The sequence below is a fragment of the Prunus persica genome, chromosome G6 (genome assembly GCF_000346465.2).
Source record: "Prunus persica cultivar Lovell chromosome G6, Prunus_persica_NCBIv2, whole genome shotgun sequence".
Lineage (NCBI taxonomy): Eukaryota > Viridiplantae > Streptophyta > Magnoliopsida > Rosales > Rosaceae > Prunus > Prunus persica.
In genome coordinates, this window is record NC_034014.1 from 5,226,753 (window position 1) to 5,244,800 (window position 18,048).

The following is an 18,048-nucleotide window of genomic DNA, read 5'->3' on the forward strand; positions in this document are numbered from 1 at the left end:
GAAATCATCAATTTTTGGACTAGCAATCAACAAAAATGAATTTTGTGAAAATAATCTAAAATCTTAGAATGCATTCGTGTAATTTTTAAAACCTCAAAGAGTTTCGTAAAAACACCGAAAATCTCAGGAGGTGTTAGTGTATTTATGCACTAAGTAACTATACAATTCATATAATTAAAAAAGATAACTATGCTATACAATTGAGTGACAATAAATAAAGTTTGATGATGGCTCGACAACTTAAAACTCAGTGGTGTCAACTATTTTGCTTCAATATTTCCCTTATTTGAAAATGAAACACGAAGTTTACCAAAAAAACAAGAAAAACTACCGACTTTTTTGTTTGCTTCTGCCTTTTTCACAACAAAATCGCCGCCTAATTTTGCTTAATACAAAGACAAACTATTTCCTACTTTCTTTTTCTGGTCCGAAGAAAAATAACATATATAAAAAAATATTTCCAACTTCGTCGTTGTGAATTTGTGACTTGTGATCCAATTCCAAGCCCCTCTCCCTTGACTCTCTCTCTCTGTCTCTGTCTGCGACTTGGGAAGTTCGTTCAGACTTTTTGGGGCAGATGAAGTGCTTCCATTTCACTAATGGGGAGAGGCGGGACGACGAGGAACCCGGCATCGTTTGTCGGGCGGCGTCGAAGGTGTCGTGGGCGCGTTCACTCAGCGTGGCCTCCAGCAGCTACGACACCACTCGGCGGTCTGAGTTCGACTTGGACTCGAGGGACCTGTCCGACTCGGTCGCCTTCCAGGAGTTGCTGAGCCTGCGGCGAGCCAATGATCTGAGGGTGTTCAAGTTCTCGGAGCTCAAGTCGGCGAGCAGAGGGTTCAGTAGGGCCCTGCTGATTGGGGAAGGAGGGTTTGGGTGCGTTTACAGAGGGATCGTTAAGGGCTCTGACGACGATGCCACTAAAATGGACGTTGCTATCAAACAGTTGAATCGTAATGGCTTCCAGGCATGCCCCTTTATCCTTTTTTTTTTTCTTTTCTTTATATTGAAATTTGAACTTTTGGCTTTGTTATTGTCAAAATTTTTTTTATGGATTTGTGAAAGTTTTCGATTTTTATTCACTCGAACAATCGAAGTGTTGCTTTGGATTATTATTTTACAGAGTTTTATGAAGCAATTTTAGAACTTTTTTTGAATTGCTGAAGCCTTTCATTTCAACTGTTTGGGAATCAATCTTGTTCAGTGTTCACTTTCTGCTTTTTCTGGGACTATTGCTTTCTTGGTTCTTTTTAGTTTTGGTCTTTTGTTAGTTTGTGGGGTTGGGGTGGAAAAGTTTGCTTGAATTCTAGATAAGGTGGATTTGTGGTGTCATCTCAGTTACATTGCTTGAATACAGGCTGGGAAATGGCATATTTCAACAATAATCAACTGTTCTAGAAAGGAAATGATGTTAAAGTGTAAAGCTTGTTAGAGCATAGATTCTGTACTAACTAACTGTTGTTGTACAGATTTACAAGTATGTTTTGCTCATAGGAGAATCTGATTAGTGACTAGTTCCAGATGCAGTTTTCTTTACATGTTTTATGTTTGGAATTGTAGTTGTCCAAGTTTTTTGAGGTTTATGCTATTTTCCATTCTAGTGTTCAGGGGCATAAGGAGTGGATTAATGAAGTAAACTTATTGGGCGTTGTCAAGCACCCAAATCTTGTTAAGTTAGTGGGATATTGTGCAGAAGATGATGAAAGGGGGATTCAACGGCTTCTGGTTTATGAACTTATGCGTAATAAAAGCTTGGAGGACCATCTATTGGTTCGATTTCCATCATCTCTCCCATGGATGACAAGATTAAAAATTGCTCAAGACGCAGCACGTGGATTGGCATATCTGCATGAAGAAATGGATTTTCAGGTACCTTCTTGTATGTTTTAACAAAATTGCCACTGACTTTTGTTTCCATGTTTGGATCGTATACATATTTATGCTCACGTTTTCATTATCTAAAGTACAGATATAGATCAATTGTCTGTAGTCTTTTCCCTCGTGGGTGTACTTAAATTTTCTGATTTTTTTTTAATAACAGATTATATCTGCAAGTAAATGCCTCCGCCACTTTTCTCATATTCGGTGGCCTATATTTTCTTTAGGTTACTTTCTCAACTGCTCGCTAGTCAATATGATTTGGATCTGCCTTATAATTGGTGCAGCTAATATTCCGCGATTTTAAACCGTCAAACATTCTGCTAGATGAGGACTTCAATGCAAAGCTTTCGGACTTTGGACTGGCAAGGCAGGGACCTCCAGAGGGAACGAGTCATGTTTCTACATCAGTAAGTTGTATTATCTTTTGAGCAGAGAAGGTTTATCTTTTTACAGTGAATTTGGGCATATCATCATCTTAACATGTTGGGACACAATCACAAAGTCATTGGAAAAAAGTAAATGGTTGTCTGAATATTATAGGCCCTCTTTTGAAATGGAACCTATTAATGATAACTTCTGACTTCTTTACTTGTTTTTTTGCGGATTGTAAGTCTGCTATTATGCGCAGTGCATTACTTACAATGAACATTCATTTTTATAGGTTGTGGGCACCATAGGATATGCGGCGCCGGAATATGTACAAACAGGGAGGTTGACTGCCAAAAGTGATGTATGGAGCTTTGGAGTGGTTCTCTTTGAGCTCATCACAGGAAGGAGGGCGGTGGAGAGAAATTTGCCACGGAGTGAGCAAAAGCTTTTGGAATGGGTCAGGCCTTATGTTTCAGACTCAAAGAAATTCCACCTCATTGTGGACCATCGGCTTGAAGGACAGTTTTGCATCAAATCAGCTCAAAAACTTGCATCATTAGCTAACAGGTGTCTATCAAAACAACCAAAGTCTCGCCCAAAAATGAGTGAGGTGGTTGTGGTTTTAAGAAGCATCATAGATGAGCTGTCATCTCAAGATGAGGTTGTCCATGAACCTGTTATTGAAACTGAAGAAGCAAAGGAAGAAACTGTGGAGGAAACCGAGATCGAGACTACCAAACAAGGAAACAAAAAAAGGGTTTTCGATATAAGAGAAATGGTAAACTTTAGAAACAAATCTATTGGGAAGCTAGATTGGAGAAACTGGACCCCTGGGTTGATAAGAACTTGGTGATTAAGCTATCAGCCAAGTTTATGGCAGAAGAAAAAAAAAAGAAAAAAAAGCTTCATCCATTTGCTTTGCTCCCCGTTGGAAATGAAAGATGGGTGCATTTCTACCTTAACATTGAAGACAATAGATGCTTGTTCTTCAAAACTAATAGAGGTATGAGGTTCTTCTCCATTTTTTTCTTTTTTGCCAGATGGTTGTAAATATAATTTGTAAAGGAGGCTGCACTTTAGAGGCATGCATCCTTTTCTGTAATACACAAAATGAGGCGCAAATTCATGTTCTCTCCCCTGTAATATGAGTATCACCGTCCTAGTGGTGATCGTGAATAGAGGCAATCCAATGTTAAATGTGTTTTGTAATCCAAAATGTTCTGTTATTTAGGTTTACAAAGTACAAGCAGATGTGGCGATATTTATAATTTCTGCTTAGTGGGAGATGTAAGAGTTTTTGGTAGGGTGTTAGATGTGACTCGTCGCGCTCAAAGAAGAATTCAAATAAAGACGAGCTCACATCACAAAATGGGTTCTAGGTCTCTTAACAGTCCATGTAAGTGGGTCCCACAATGCATGAAAGGCTGAAAATCACCCATTCGTGCATGAATACTCATGCGCGAGAGAGAGCGACAATTTTTAGCACTACTATCTTTGATTGTTTGGTTTCAATTTCTTTTGGATACATCAGAGGGCCGAATGCCCTAAATCAGTAAAGCTAAGACAGAACGTCTCTGAGCCTAACTAAGCCCAAGAAATCACCAGCTAGTAGTAGACTGCCGTTCTATAGCGAGGGCTTACATATGACTTTTGAGTAATGCCCTATTTCATAGGCGTTGAGTCAAATTGGTTAATCTGATCTAACGGTTAAAAAATAAGATCTCACCGGACTATATATAATACCCTCACTATAGAATTCTTGGCCATTCAAATTATGTACATGCATAAGAAAGAATTTGGACTACATTGGATTTGATGAGTCCATTTGAAATCCATGCATTGCTTCTTTTTCTTCTCACAAATTTGTGTTGTTAATCATCAAATCAAGCAATTTACCACGCATTGGGGTTTTTTTTCAAAATGTAATTTTTAATTTATATAATCTCTCTATCCAACGGACGTTGTGCTTATTTTGACAACTCTCTGCAATTTAACAAATATTAAAAGGCTCATCAATTTATTTCCCCTTCCTTTGGGAAAGAAACACAAACATAATACAACAAACAAACACCGGTGGGACGCCAAACAAACCCACCTATAATAAAAGAAAAGGTCAAAAAATAAAACCATATGCAACCCTGTGCAGGAGAAAAATGGACATCTAGTCATACAAAAGCACTTCCATCCCTACTTTTCGAAGCTACTGTTACAATTTGGTGATTCAGAAGACAACATCGTGGCATTGCTCATTGTACAAGCTCACCTAATAATTTGTCAAAGAGAGGGTTGAAATTTGAATAACATTTGCCAGGATAAACTGTACAGTCACTGGGCAAACATTTCTATATTGCAGCTTTTGCCATTTTCTTTTACTCCATTCTTAAGCATAAAGAGGGGAAGCAGAGGGCCGAGGATAAGCGACAATATTACTTGACTTGTTAGCTGCCTTGTTAGCATCTGCTGCTGCACGCTTTGCTTTGATAACATCATCTGCACTTCGTCTGCGCATCCTCTGCCCATTGCTTGCATTGCCCTGACCGCTTCCATTGTCTTGCAGTTGTTCCAGTGCTGTTACAACCTCATCCATGTTTGGCCTGAGCTTGGATTCTGTGGATAGGCACCGTGACGCAAGGCTAGCTGCCTTATAAGCTCCATCCATTGAATACTGACCTTCTAGACGGTTATCTATGATGCGAAAGATCTTACGCTTGTTTGCCAGGAAGGGTTTAGCCCACTCTACTAGATTATGTTCCCCGGATGGTCGATTCTTGTCAACTGCTCTCCGGCCAGATAACATCTCCAATAAAACGACTCCAAAACTATAAATGTCGCTCTTGGCAGTTAGATGACCTTCAGTTAGTGAAAGATGGAATCATTAAGAGATACAGACGTCAATTTTAGCATATGGAAATGAAGAATAATGAATCAAAGAACATGGCAAAGATTCTAAGTTGAATGGTCTAAAGCAACTGGAAAGAGATGACGAAAACAGATAACTAAAGATTCTCAATCAGTTTTGGACTTGAAATTAATATAAAATTTACAATACCTGTGGCTAGATATTCTGGTGCTGCATATCCATAGGTCCCCATCACCCTAGTAGAGACATGGCTTTTATCACCTGTTGGCCCATCCTTGGCCAAACCAAAATCGGAAAGTTTTGCATTGTAGTTCTGAAATTATATCACACATGAAGGAAATACTCAGGGAAGCTCTCAGTGAAGTCAAAAGATCTCCAGAATCCATTGAATAAAAATGTAATCATAACATTGTATTGAACACCTTCAGTAGTCACATACCGAATCAAGCAGGATATTTGACGTCTTGAAGTCTCGGTATATCACTTTTGTTTCAGAACTATGAAGAAAAGCAAGCCCCTTTGCAGCACCAAGGGCAACTTTCATCCGGAGGTTCCAAGACAGAGGTTGAAAATAAGAGCCTCCTGGTACAGTAGCAGTTTAAATTTTCAATACATAAATAACTCAAACCATCTTGTTTCAAAAGTACCTAGAGCTGTTACTGAAAGAACTTACTCCTGAACAAATGATTTTCCAAGCTGCCTCGAGGCATGAATTCATACACCAAAAGCCGGTGTTCATCCTCCAAGCAAAAGCCAATTAGTTTCACAAGATTAGGATGATGGAATTGTCCAAGATAATTCACTTCTGCCTATAAACCCAAATAAAAGCACACAATAAGTCAATCTTGAACAGAAAAGGAGTAAACATTTATCTTCAAATTGCTAAACTCAAATGATTTTCTAGTAGGCACTTAAGAGCACCAACGGCCATAAGATAATTTGTTGAAACTCAAAGCATCAATGCCTAGCTTGTTGTAAGCTAACTCTACCTTAAGTGATTGTTTAAGAAGCTCTGCTTATAAGCATAAGATCAAAGAATCAAGTATGACGATGAGCATCAAATAATCAGGAGAAAATAACTCACCAACCACTCTCTGTGACCCTGAAAACTTTCTTGGTTAAGCCGTTTCACAGCCAAAACTATACCAGTTCCAGGCTTTGCAGCAGTAAATGAATTTTCATCAATCCACCCCTTAAAAACTGAACCAAAGCCACCTTCTCCTAACACACTATCAGGACGGAAATTCCTGGTGGCCATTTTGAGGTCGTTAAAACTAAAGCTCTTCAAATTGGAAGACTGCAAGATCTCTCCCTCACTCCGAGGAGTTGGAGGCGCTGAAAATGATGAGACCTTGCTGCTTGTGCTGAGATTCCCATCAGTGCTGACGATTTTTGAATTCACACCTGCACATGTAAATGTGAAGTGTAAATCAATTTAGAGTCACCACCAGGGTATGAATAAGATTGCCCATTCACGCGTAACTCAATCCTTTGCACCATATTTGCTAAAAAAATTCGTGAGAAGTTAAAGGAATTCTAACTTCCCCTCTCTTTGTCTGGCTGTATTTTATAAAAGTCTGGTTGCAATTTGAAGGAAACCAAAGAGACTCTTTAAGAGAATCTATTAGCACCTAAACCCTAAACAGAGCAAAGTAAACATGGGAAAATAATTACTATTCGAGGTAATCTAATTTCCAAAACAGGGTCGGAATCAAAATGAGGTTAGTGTTCCCAGGAAACCACACCAACCCAGTAAATCAACAACTTCCAGCTGAGCACCCTATAATTAGATAAAACCCCAAAACTCCCAACACACAGCTCAACCCACAATTTGCCCTCGCACCAGAGAGAGAGAGAGAGAGAGAGAGTAAAATTTAAACTATAAAATTTCCTAAGATCAACTTACACTAATGGTTAGAGCTACACAAACAAAAAAGTACAACCACATGGGTTATAATTAGAAGCCGTGAAGTCTATATACCTGTATTACAAGGGCTCTCAGCTTTGATTCGGGCGCTTAAGCAGACCCCCATGAACACCAACCTAGAAAACCAACCGCCTTTTCTGAATTCTCTGCCTGCAGATCAGAGATTGCATCAGCTGACTACACTTGAAATGAACTTCAAAATTGAACAGTGAAACCAGACAGATCTAGAGTAAAAGCAGAAACTTTTCAATGGAAACCAAACAAAAAAGAAGTTGGGTATCATCCACAAAAGATAAAACTTCCCAAATTTGATAGGTTTTTTTAACTGCAACTTAAAATTAGTTTTCTTTAAACGAAAAAAAAACTTACTTTCTATATCTAAACAGAAAATAAACACAAACCCATGAACTCAAACATAAAGGAAATCCGAAAACCAACCTCTTTTGTTCCAAAACTAAAATCTAATCACAGAGAGACAAAGAAAGAGTGAGGTATGCTTTTAGCGTTGGTCTAATGGCCACGATGCTCAAATAAAGAGCTTTCCCAGCGGAGAGCAAGTTGACTAAGCTTTTTTCGTTTGAGTTTGATGCGTAAAATAGATAGAGGGTTGGCTGAGAAGGAAGGTGGGGAGTACTGCATTAATGGCGGGCTGGTCCCGCTCTTCAGCTCAACGTTTTGTACTAATCTCTCTCTGTTTTTTGGTTTTGTTCTCTCTCTCTCTCTCGCTCTACATTCATTCGGTGAAGTCAGACAGCAGATAAGCCTTCTCACTCTCTGCTACCTTTCTTAGCCGTTTGATTTGGTTTCCAAAGAGCCCAATCTTCAATGCATGAGATGAGTGATGGCTTGGCTAGCTTTAGGCTTTTTAGCAGCTTTGGGACTCTGCAATTACATTTAGCCATTCAAGTTTTTGTTTACTTTTCTTTCTCTAATTTAGATTCAATCCAGCCGACTTTGCACGAGTAGGAATTAATGGATAACTTATCCCGTAAAAATACACAATCATTAGAACATTACCTTATTACATCTTACACATCAACTGATACCCCATAATAAATAAGATTTCGTATTGAAAATAAATGAAACACTATCACATTAATTAACGTTGAAAGATTAGTATATATGTAAACATGTGCTATTCTGAATCATGAATTAAAAACTTCTTATTACTTAGTTCAAGTGGGCAACGCATACCATTACTTGTTAAATCAATATAGGGTCCTATGTAGGATATACAAGTGGGTTTATGTTTATTTAATTATGTTTGGTCTCCATCCATTAACAGTGGTGATTACAGTTGCTTTTTCTATACTGAAATATCCATGGATATAACGTTTTTCTAACAATAGTTAGTTAGTAACTAACTTAAATTAAGGAATGACTCCAAGGGAACATTTAAAGTCATTGCATGGAAAATTTGCAAGAACCTTTTTTATTTATTTATTTATTTATTTATATACTTTATTTATTTATTTATTTATTTATATATATATATATATAAAACATAGATTTTTCAAACTATCTTCAAAATTTGCATTTAAAAAGAAGAATAATACTTCCCTGCTTACTTATAAAGAGAAATTCCTCATTACCCTCTATTGTGGCTCAATCACAAAGTGACATATGCTCTCTATTTTTTAATTGTTTAAACAATTCTTTCTTCTTTTTTTTCACTTTTACCGAACCCCTAGTTTTTTACCAAAATAAAAACAAAATTCTCAATGTTATTATTATTATTATTATTATTTTTTTCACTTTGATTTTTCTCAAACATTTTAAAATAAAATAAAATTTCCTTCCTTAGTGAAAACTTTAAGTCTTTGTGGCCCCTTTCCAACTCTAACTTTAATAATCCATTTACAACCAAAGTTGCCACATAGAACAATTGGAGACATAGTTTCTTCATGAAGGTTTTTTCAATACAGGATCATGTTACCAAGGGGGAAAAAAAATGGGATTTTTTTTTTCTTTGTGTTTTGGTCAAAAATCAGAAAGGACACATGTCACTTTGTGTTAAAGTCACAATAGAAAGTAAGGAGGGAAGTTTTGTCCCAAAAGAATATATGATTACTTCTATAGAGTGAAATAGTAAGTCCGATTATCTGAACAAAGTTTTTCTTATAATAATTGGTCAGTGATTAATTTAACACATGATGAGGAAATCACCGTAAATCCTATGCCACAACTTTTTAAAGTATGAGCCCATGCCATGCCATACTTTGGTTCTTGGAATCATGTTAACCTTCTCATAGTCTCTCTCTCTCTCTCTCTCTCTCTCTCTCTCTCTCTCTCTCTCTCTCTCTCTCATGTACATGGTTTTCTAATCATCAGCCTTGTGGTTCTAATAACCCCATATCTAATCTAACCAGGAAAAAGTGGATGCTCTTTGCTAATTGTGGAAGGTTCTCTTGTGAACATTGCCCTCACTCATTGGATCTCGTGATAAGTGTGAGACACACCATGCATGGTCAAAAGTTAAAAAACATCTACCTCGCTTACCAAAACACGAAAAACAAAAACCACACGAGACACAAAACAGAACCAACTTTGATTGGAAATAATCACATATGAGAATGTGATCCAATCAAGCAAACAGTACATAACTTGGCTGTAAAGTGCTGGAGATCATCATAATTGCGTGACTCCATGGTTTTTTCTTTTTTTTCTTTTGCTAATTCAAATCTGAAATTTTATGGCACCAGAGGCATGCAGCTCCCAACCATATATGTACTTAAGTACTATGAGGTAGGGGGGGAAAATGTTGTTGTATTCTAAGCTTTATTGGTTTTTCTTCACCCACGTGAAAATCTTTGAAGGCGACTCTGGCGAGCATTCCTCTTGTCCACTCATAACAAAAAACCCTTTAGTAAGGCATCCATATGTGTTTGATGCGTACACATTAGCCAATCTACATAAGGCTAATTAGAAATAATATTTATTAAGAATATAACCTCACATATTATAAATAACAATTCGACCTATTGACTAAAAAAACTGTGTGTTTATCTTTCTCGTCACATAGTTAGTCAGATGATTTATTGATAACGAGTTATTTGAACAATTTAGCATGTGTACATGGATGACTAGTGGCATGGATGGCCGCTGACATTGCTGTCATTAGAAAGCAAGAAATTCCAAGTTGGTGGCAAAAACTGCCAAAATTGAGGTCGGAAGAGCCCTTGCCCTCCTTTTTCTCTTCCCGACTTGGAGACCAAACATCCCGTGAGGCAGAGACACGTACCAAACCAATTTTGCAATTTTAGGTTGCTCCAAAATTGTACTTTTCCATGGCCAAATATGGCGTCATTCTATTTGTAGTAAACGTAATCATAATCCCGATTTGAAGTCCCGGTTTCTCTGATCAAATCACAACCGTTGGTTATGCATACTTTTTTCACATTTGTCATCATGATTTTGCTTTTATCTCATTCACATGCTACATGCCCAGCAAATCTTTAGCTGTGATCGTCCCACCACATCTTTCGGATTTCGCACAAAAAAGTCTTGAATTGGGACCCACCCGGAGGCATGTTTGCCAAGTGGCAAACATAACACCGCGACAGTGGAGTATGGCCCAGAAGCCGGCTGGCGGGAGGGAGGGAGCCAGCCGTGTATAAGCCTTGACAGCCGAGCCACCCGTGTCTGAAACGGTGTCTACAAATTTAGGCCTTTTTTGGTATTAAAAAAAATACTAAATTTAGGTTTTGCGTACTAAATTAGAAGAGTAATAAGAAAGCATATCCGAGCTTGGAAAAGTATTAAGTTATGAAAATTATTTGGAGGTAAAAAAAAAAAAAGAGTTCTATAAAGTGAGTGTGTTAAAGTAAGCACCCTAAATTAATAGAGATGAATGAAAGCGATACATTATATAATAAGCATAATGCTTAGGTGCACTCATCTTTCAGTGCACCACTTGGTTGTATATGTTTGTTCATTTTAGTGTGATTAACGAATATTCATTATACACATGTTATAGTCGGAGTGGTTCATTCTCTAAATTATCGTTTAACGATCATATTTGAAAAAAGAAATCAATCAAATTAAAGATCAGACAATCTTTTAATTCAATGGACAATTCATCATGATGATCTTAATTCTTACTAAAGCAGACACATATGGATTTATAAATTATCTCTAATTAACTGATCTTTTATAAAAATAATCTAAATAATCTTCAACATAACATGTGTATGATAAAAAGTCGTTAATCAAAACACGGTGAATGATGCGTTACACCCAAGAGGTACTCTTCACTATTATCATAATGCAACATAATAATGTTAAGAATGTGAAGTTGTCAAAGTTGGTGCCAATTTTGTAGACTCGTAAACGGGATTGACGGGTTCAAGGGTCAGATTCCGTACATTCTTGTAGCATTATTTTAAGTGGGCATGTATATGAAATTGTATTTGTTCAAGGAGGATCTAAAGTGTGCCTTAGGTTTTTGTGTATGAGCTAATTAAACTATTATTTATGCTTCAATTGGGTGCATAATCTCTCGTTACCCAATTAACCTAGTACCCACCATTAGCTAAACTAAATACGAACATGCTTCACAAAATGTGTTACCCACTAACCCCTTTCTTTTTTTTAATTCTAAATCATTGTCTTATTATAGTTTCCAACTTGCCATCACTAATAATAGTTGTTTAAATTTTTTCTTCTTCTAAGAACATCTTAAGTTACAAAAATGGGGTCAGGTTAAGTGAAAAAAGGTATTGACTTGCGAACCAAAAGTCTTAAGTTCAAAATCTCATAACATCTTAATTTTATGTGTGTTGAAAATCTATTCCTTGTAACTTAGATAATTATGCAATTACTAGTTTACAAACTGCTCCGTGACTTTTTCTGCTGGGGAGAATTTTGTGGAAAAAGGACTGCGGGGCTTTTCCTTTGTTGCTTGGTTGTTAAAACAAATAAGCAAAAAGAGACTAATCTGAGCTTAGTGATATATTTTGCTTACACCTAGGGCACAGCTTTAGTGATTAGCCAACAAAAAAGTTGCTACATGGGGATCTACCAAACTAGTGGCACAAACAAACACTTTCAATTCCATGTGCTTTCCTTTTAGTACCTTTTGTTGGTCTAAGCAGATAGGGGTTGGTGGTGGTGCTAAGATATTGACTTTAGCATGCTAATCAACATTTAAACAGGGAAATCATATAAGACTTACGACATAAAAGTCTTCAATAATGTATTGTATATGTAAATTACAGTACACAAATACATCAACCTATATTCGTGCAAATAATTAAGATAAATAAATTATTGACGTTTTATTAGATGACAACGTCAGTCGTGCATGCAACATACGTTTGATGTGTAATGCAATTAATGAGAGTATTGAACAATATTACATTATATTCATAGACGCAACTGTTGCTATCACAACTCATAGTATTTTAGTCATAAATGCGATTGTTGCTATCACAACTTATAATATTTTAGTCATAAACACAATTATTGCTATCACAACTCATAATATTTTAATCAAAAACGCGATTGTTGCTATCACAACTCATAATATTTTAGTCAGTCTATGCTATTTTGCAGTGGTGCAAAAAGTCATTATTCATGCGACCAGCAATGAGCCACGACCTTTGATAGTTTTGCTTGAAACGAATCTTTTTGAGACCGTGGTAAACGGTGTACTGGTCGATCTTATCTCTAAATGAATTATTATAGAAGAGATGAACAGAGGTCAACCCACATAATGCACCATTAGGTCAATGGCATTGACATGAAGCACAGAGATTGAATTGAAACAAATAAGCTTTTAATCCATTTAATTTAAGTGCATTTTGATGAAAAATTATGGTTCATTGGTTGTGAGAAAAATGTTAATACGCCTACTTTGTTTGATAATTGGTCCAGTGTGATTGGACCAACATATAGCACATTGCTTTAACATAAGTCATGCCTAATCATGCTTGCATGCTCTACTTTTGTCACTTATGTTATATTGTGTTTATTTATAGAAAACTATTAAATTTTTTACCCAAAAAAAAAAAAAAAGTTCAGTGTAGACTCTAGACTAGATTTCAATCTGGAAAGGGGATGTTTTTTAATATAAAAAATAAGGCATAAAAAGTTTTATCTAACCCAAAAAAAGAAAAAAAGAAAGCTCACCTGGAGATGTAGGAATATTGTGTTGGTCAAAGATAATCTTGAAATTGAAAGTAGAGTATGATTGTCGAGCATCAGACCCTTACTTTAATACTCTGTATGGCAGCCTATATATTTTTAATTTTCTTTTGGGTGGCATACTGGCAACAGTATATTTATATGCATATATGGCTCAACAAGCTATATACAAATCAAGAAATATGCTAGGTATAGTTGCCGACACACACTTCAGCGTGAATGATTTTCAGTTGTTGATGCAAGTGCAGATTCCATTACATTAACCGTTGAACGTCATTCATGCTCAGGCGACTATTCCAAGCGCTTCTCATAGCTCGGGGAAGCATATGATGAGATCTCTCTGGTACTAGACTTCGGAGAGCAGTAACAGAACAACTCCATTTGCCACTTGCTATTTCCAACCCAAAAATGAGAAACAGAAAGAAAAGTGTTTGGATGCGATGTGCATGACATAGATAATGTCGTAGAATGCCTCCCATACCTCTGCTGAAATAGCCATGCCCCATGGAGTGGCCAACCATGCCGATGAGGTAGAAGACAAGGGTTTTTTAATTTCTGACAAAAGAGCCGGCAAAGAATGCCTTCTACACTTTCAGCACCCACTAATTGAGGGTGCAAAAATATTAATAATTTTTTCAAATAAAAATAAACAAGAGACGAAAGTGGTTGAAGATTTGAAGAAAAAGGAGAAAAAGAAAAGAGGGAGAAACAAGAAAGAATTGAATTTAAAATTTATATCAAATATGATTCTTTCGACCTCAGCCAGGAACCAAACCACCACTCGACTTATGAGAAGGAGAAAAAAGAGAAAATAAGAGAAACCCCACTTGACTTATCAAATTCACAATCATATTTCCACTTAATTGAAAGTAAACTCAGTACCAAGGAATTCTTACTTATTACGTCGAGAATGTGCTGGGCAACACAACTACAAGGTTTTTTTGGGCAAGTAATAATACAGTACAAGTCTTTTTTGACAAGTATTAACAACAGAAGTTTATAACTCAAGTTTGGCAACAAGCTAGATGGACATTCTCTGACCTCAATCATTCTTCTTCACTGTAGCTGACTTGATAATGTCGATGAACTCCGGCTAATCAAAGAATTTGAGCATAAAAGAATCAGTGACCGAAGTTGAAGAGAAACCAGACAGATAACTGAGACAAGCCAGAAAGAAGAATATTCATTTATCACCTTAAGGGAAGCTCCGCCAACCAAAAATCCATCCACATCTGGCTGTGTTGCCAATTCCTTGCAGTTTGCTCCATTTACAGAACCTTAAGGCGATTACATGTGATTAAAACATAAGTTTACACAACCAGCGTATCATGTAAGATGATTCTCTCCTCTCTATGATTGGTATTATAATGTTCATTTTGGAACTAGATTATGTTCCGTATTCCATATTCATGTAGAATTAAAGAGTGAAGTATAAGTACTCAACTTGGAATCGGAAAGGGCGCATCTTTATTGAATCTCGGACCAATAGTTGATGCAACTCAACTAACATATTTCAGATTCCAATATATTTCAGATTCCAACTAATCGGGTGACTCAACTTAGACAACCAGACTACTGGCAGAAGCCACTGCAATAGCAAACCACCCCCACCCCCACCCCCACATGCATGTTATGTTTCTCACTCATAAGAAGATAAGTCATGAAGGCTTAACACTTGCACATAACTTGCTTTGTTTGATGATTAGTCCGTAAATTTATGGTCTGTCCAAATCAAAGAAATATAAGGCACATATGGTATTCATGACTAAAAGTTGAAGTGTACCTCCATAAATAATTCTGGTTGATGCAGCGACTTCAGCACCAACATTGTCCTGAAGCCATTTTCTCAACTCAAAATGGACCTGTTAATAAAACCTCTTTAACAAACTTGACATAGTAACAAGGAAACTAACAACTACTTATGAGAAATGAGACTGTTCATACAAAAACTTAATGAAATATAGAAGAAGGCCACACGCATGAAACACAACTGTTTCATTGAGCTGAGTAGAGGAGACAAGGTTACAAATGAGTAAACTCATAATGTAAAATGTTCATTTGTTCCCCAGTAGAAAATTTTCCATTATTCATTTGTTCCCCAATAAAAAATATTGAAAAGTACAGAGAAGACAATATACAAATTAAGCTCTACTATCAGACATCACAATGAGAAAGTGAGCAACTGTAAAAGAAGTCATGAAAATGTTCCCCACTACATTTACATTACCTGATCAAACAAAAGATAACTTTCATTGAAACAATAAAACATTTAACTTATAAGAATAAGACATAACAATGCTTCACCCATCCCACACTTACTTCCTGAGCCTGAGCAGGGCTTGCAACCTTCCCAGTCCCAATTGCCCAAACTGGTTCATACGCCAAAACAATGTTCTCCCAGCTCGATACTTTTTCTGAAAGAAAAGAAAGGGCTAGTCAGCTGGTACACATCCCAATCAGGAAAAAATGAAAAAGGAAAACTAAGACAATGTACATCCTGCAAACTTTAAAACCAGACAGAAATATAAACTAGAGATCCTAGAACCAAATCAGTACAATAGGAATGCCTTGGCACACCCCCAAAAAAGAAACAAAAAATATAATATAATAAAACGAAGAACATAGGGTACCAAATAATGAAATGTTGCTTTGTCAGTGGCAAAGAAGTACCTGCTATTGCTTTTGTTTGGGCAGCAACAACAGCCACTGTCGATCCTGATTCTCGTTGCTCAAGAGTCTCCCCAACACAAGCAATAACTTTTAAGCCTTGAGAAAGTGCATAAGCAACCTTGTCGCCGACAAACTGCATGGACAAAGAGAACCGCAAGAACAATAATTGATTGTGTCAAGATAGTCAACCAAAGAAAGTGAAGAAATAAATATCAAACTGGATCGCTTGTTACCTCATTGGACTCATTTAGAATAAGTCTTCTTTCAGAATGACCGAGAATGACCCATGGAATGCCCAAATTCACCAGCATCTCCGCACTGAGCAAACAAGAAACTGGTCATTTTGTGAACAATTACTTGTTCTCTAAACTTCATGCCTAGCAGTTTAACAATAGACAGGATTGTTGATAATTAGATACAAACATACCTAACCTCTCCGGTAAAAGCACCACCTTTGCGAACCCAACAATTCTGTGCCGCAACATGGAAATCAGACCGCAACAAACTCTTAACAAAAGCAAGAAACACAAATGGAGGGCTCACAACAACCTCTGCAGTAAAAGGAAAGCACAACTAAATCAAACATTGAAATATTTGCACAAAAATATGAGCTTTATAAAAATTAAAAAACAAAGAAGCTACCCCTTGTTAAGAAAGTACCAATTGTCACATCCCGAGATCAACTCCGCCGTAGCACGATATTGTCCACTTTGGGCCCCCTTCTCTGCCCGCACGGTTTTGTTTCTGGGAGCTCACGAGCAACTTCCCAGTGGGTCACCCATCCTGGGATTGCTCTAGCCCCCAACTCGCTTAACTTCGGAGTTCCTACAACTCCGAAGCCAGTGAGCTCCCAAAAGGCCTCGTGCTAGATGGATGCGGGTGTGCACATATAAGGCACATCACCCCCTCTCCGTTGGTTGATGTGGGATCTTACAATCCACCCCCCTTAAGGGCCCGACGTCCTCGTCGGCACACTCGCACCATACGGCAGAGTGGCTCTGATACCAAATTGTCACATCCCGAGATCAACTCCGCCGTAGCACGATATTGTCCGCTTTGGGCCCCCCTCTCTGCTCGCACAGTTTTGTTTCTGGGAGCTCACGAGCAACTTCCCAGTGGGTCACCCATCCTGGGATTGCTCTAGCTCCCAACTCGCTTAACTTCGGAGTTCCTACAACTCCGAAGCCAGTGAGCTCCCAAAAGGCCTCGTGCTAGATGGATGCGGGTGTGCACATATAAGGCACATCACCCCCTCTCCGTTGGTCGATATGGGATCTTACACCAATTACTTCATGTGAAGAACTGTAAATGACTAAAACAACAAGTTGAGCAAAAACTGAAGTCTAAATGCTTACCCACAATATCTTCTGAAGGGACTTCAGCTTCATTCAATGTGGTAACAATCTTCTTCACCTCTGCAGTCGTTCCATTCTGCAACAAAAGAAACCCAAAAATCACAACTCAATCTGATACTCATCAACTCCAAAGCCACTGTTTTTCAGACAATTCACACAAACTTAGTACTGGGAATTTCCAAGACTAATGGGCTGGTCTGCGGTCACTAATCAAATATGAATTGAAATATCTTTACAAACGCGACATCGATCAAAACCCACCAAAACAAATCAACGTTGTAGGAATCATAAAATAACAGAGACATACGCATTTCCAGTTGCCACCGACGAAGAATTTTCTGCCCATCTTCTCTTTAACTTGATTAACAGCTCAAATTGAAAATCAAGGCTCTTGCTTTTTATTTTATTTTTTATATTTGTAGTTTCACTGTTCTAGAGTGTGCCTGTGCCTGTGCAAGAAGAACCATCGTGCACTTATGAATCGGGTCGGGTTGAGCCTATCCAGTATCAGCCCAGGCCATAATATTCTGATTTTGTACAATACGGGCCAGCCCATTATATGTTTTCTTGGGTTGGGATTCATGGTCTATTTAGTCAAACCTTGCCTTTTTTGGGGTTTAAAAGTCAAAGCCGTGGATCACAAGCAAACAACTGTTTTTCGCTATATTCATTGTGACCTAATAAGTAGTTTCCTATTCAAATTTTTTGTTTCCCCTTCTAATTTCCTATCGGATTCTACTATTTAAGTCTTGACTTACTCTCCTTTGAATCCTCCCAATCCCAAACGAGCTCTAAGTCTTGAATTTTTTTTTTTGTCTCCAACACGTTTCCACTGCGATCAC

At 37.5% G+C, this 18,048-nt stretch overlaps 3 protein-coding genes across 3 annotated transcripts; 1 reads left to right on the top strand and 2 right to left on the bottom strand.

Moving 5' to 3' along the window:
- LOC18774558 (probable serine/threonine-protein kinase PBL19) lies at positions 355-3,499 on the top strand. Its single transcript, XM_007208503.2, has 4 exons — positions 355-967; positions 1,609-1,869; positions 2,166-2,288; positions 2,543-3,499. The coding sequence occupies exons 1-4, from the start codon at positions 578-580 to the stop codon at positions 3,101-3,103; spliced, it is 1,335 nt and encodes a 444-aa protein (XP_007208565.1). The 5' UTR covers positions 355-577; the 3' UTR covers positions 3,104-3,499.
- On the bottom strand, positions 4,240-7,862 carry LOC18775442 (probable serine/threonine-protein kinase PBL9). Its single transcript, XM_020565534.1, has 7 exons — positions 7,476-7,862; positions 7,092-7,187; positions 6,195-6,514; positions 5,784-5,919; positions 5,550-5,692; positions 5,300-5,423; positions 4,240-5,100 (listed from the first exon to the last, which is right to left on the bottom strand). The coding sequence occupies exons 2-7, from the start codon at positions 7,141-7,143 to the stop codon at positions 4,631-4,633; spliced, it is 1,245 nt and encodes a 414-aa protein (XP_020421123.1). The 5' UTR covers positions 7,144-7,187; positions 7,476-7,862; the 3' UTR covers positions 4,240-4,630.
- Positions 14,009-17,627, bottom strand: LOC18772258 (triosephosphate isomerase, cytosolic). The gene is made up of 9 exons (XM_007205698.2): positions 17,514-17,627; positions 17,207-17,282; positions 16,279-16,402; positions 16,085-16,169; positions 15,852-15,984; positions 15,501-15,595; positions 14,965-15,043; positions 14,376-14,458; positions 14,009-14,274 (listed from the first exon to the last, which is right to left on the bottom strand). Exons 1-9 carry the CDS (start codon positions 17,550-17,552, stop codon positions 14,224-14,226), a joined length of 765 nt encoding a protein of 254 aa, XP_007205760.1. The 5' UTR covers positions 17,553-17,627; the 3' UTR covers positions 14,009-14,223.

Excerpts from the sequence above, each read along its gene's own strand:
- LOC18774558 (XM_007208503.2), top strand. The coding sequence starts at position 578 with ATGAAGTGCTTCCATTTCACTAATGGGGAGAGGCGGGACGACGAGGAA. Across the intron at positions 968-1,608 it reads TGAATCGTAATGGCTTCCAG|GGGCATAAGGAGTGGATTAA; the intron begins GCATGCCCCTTT and ends TCTAGTGTTCAG. Across the intron at positions 2,289-2,542 it reads CGAGTCATGTTTCTACATCA|GTTGTGGGCACCATAGGATA; the intron begins GTAAGTTGTATT and ends TCATTTTTATAG.
- LOC18775442 (XM_020565534.1), bottom strand. The coding sequence starts at position 7,143 with ATGGGGGTCTGCTTAAGCGCCCGAATCAAAGCTGAGAGCCCTTGTAAT. Across the intron at positions 6,515-7,091 it reads TGAGAGCCCTTGTAATACAG|GTGTGAATTCAAAAATCGTC; the intron begins GTATATAGACTT and ends TTACATGTGCAG. Across the intron at positions 5,920-6,194 it reads AGGGTCACAGAGAGTGGTTG|GCAGAAGTGAATTATCTTGG; the intron begins GTGAGTTATTTT and ends TTGGGTTTATAG.
- LOC18772258 (XM_007205698.2), bottom strand. The coding sequence starts at position 17,552 with ATGGGCAGAAAATTCTTCGTCGGTGGCAACTGGAAATGC. Across the intron at positions 15,044-15,500 it reads GCCCTGCTCAGGCTCAGGAA|GTCCATTTTGAGTTGAGAAA; the intron begins GTAAGTGTGGGA and ends TTTTATTAACAG. Across the intron at positions 14,275-14,375 it reads TTGGCGGAGCTTCCCTTAAG|CCGGAGTTCATCGACATTAT; the intron begins GTGATAAATGAA and ends TTCTTTGATTAG.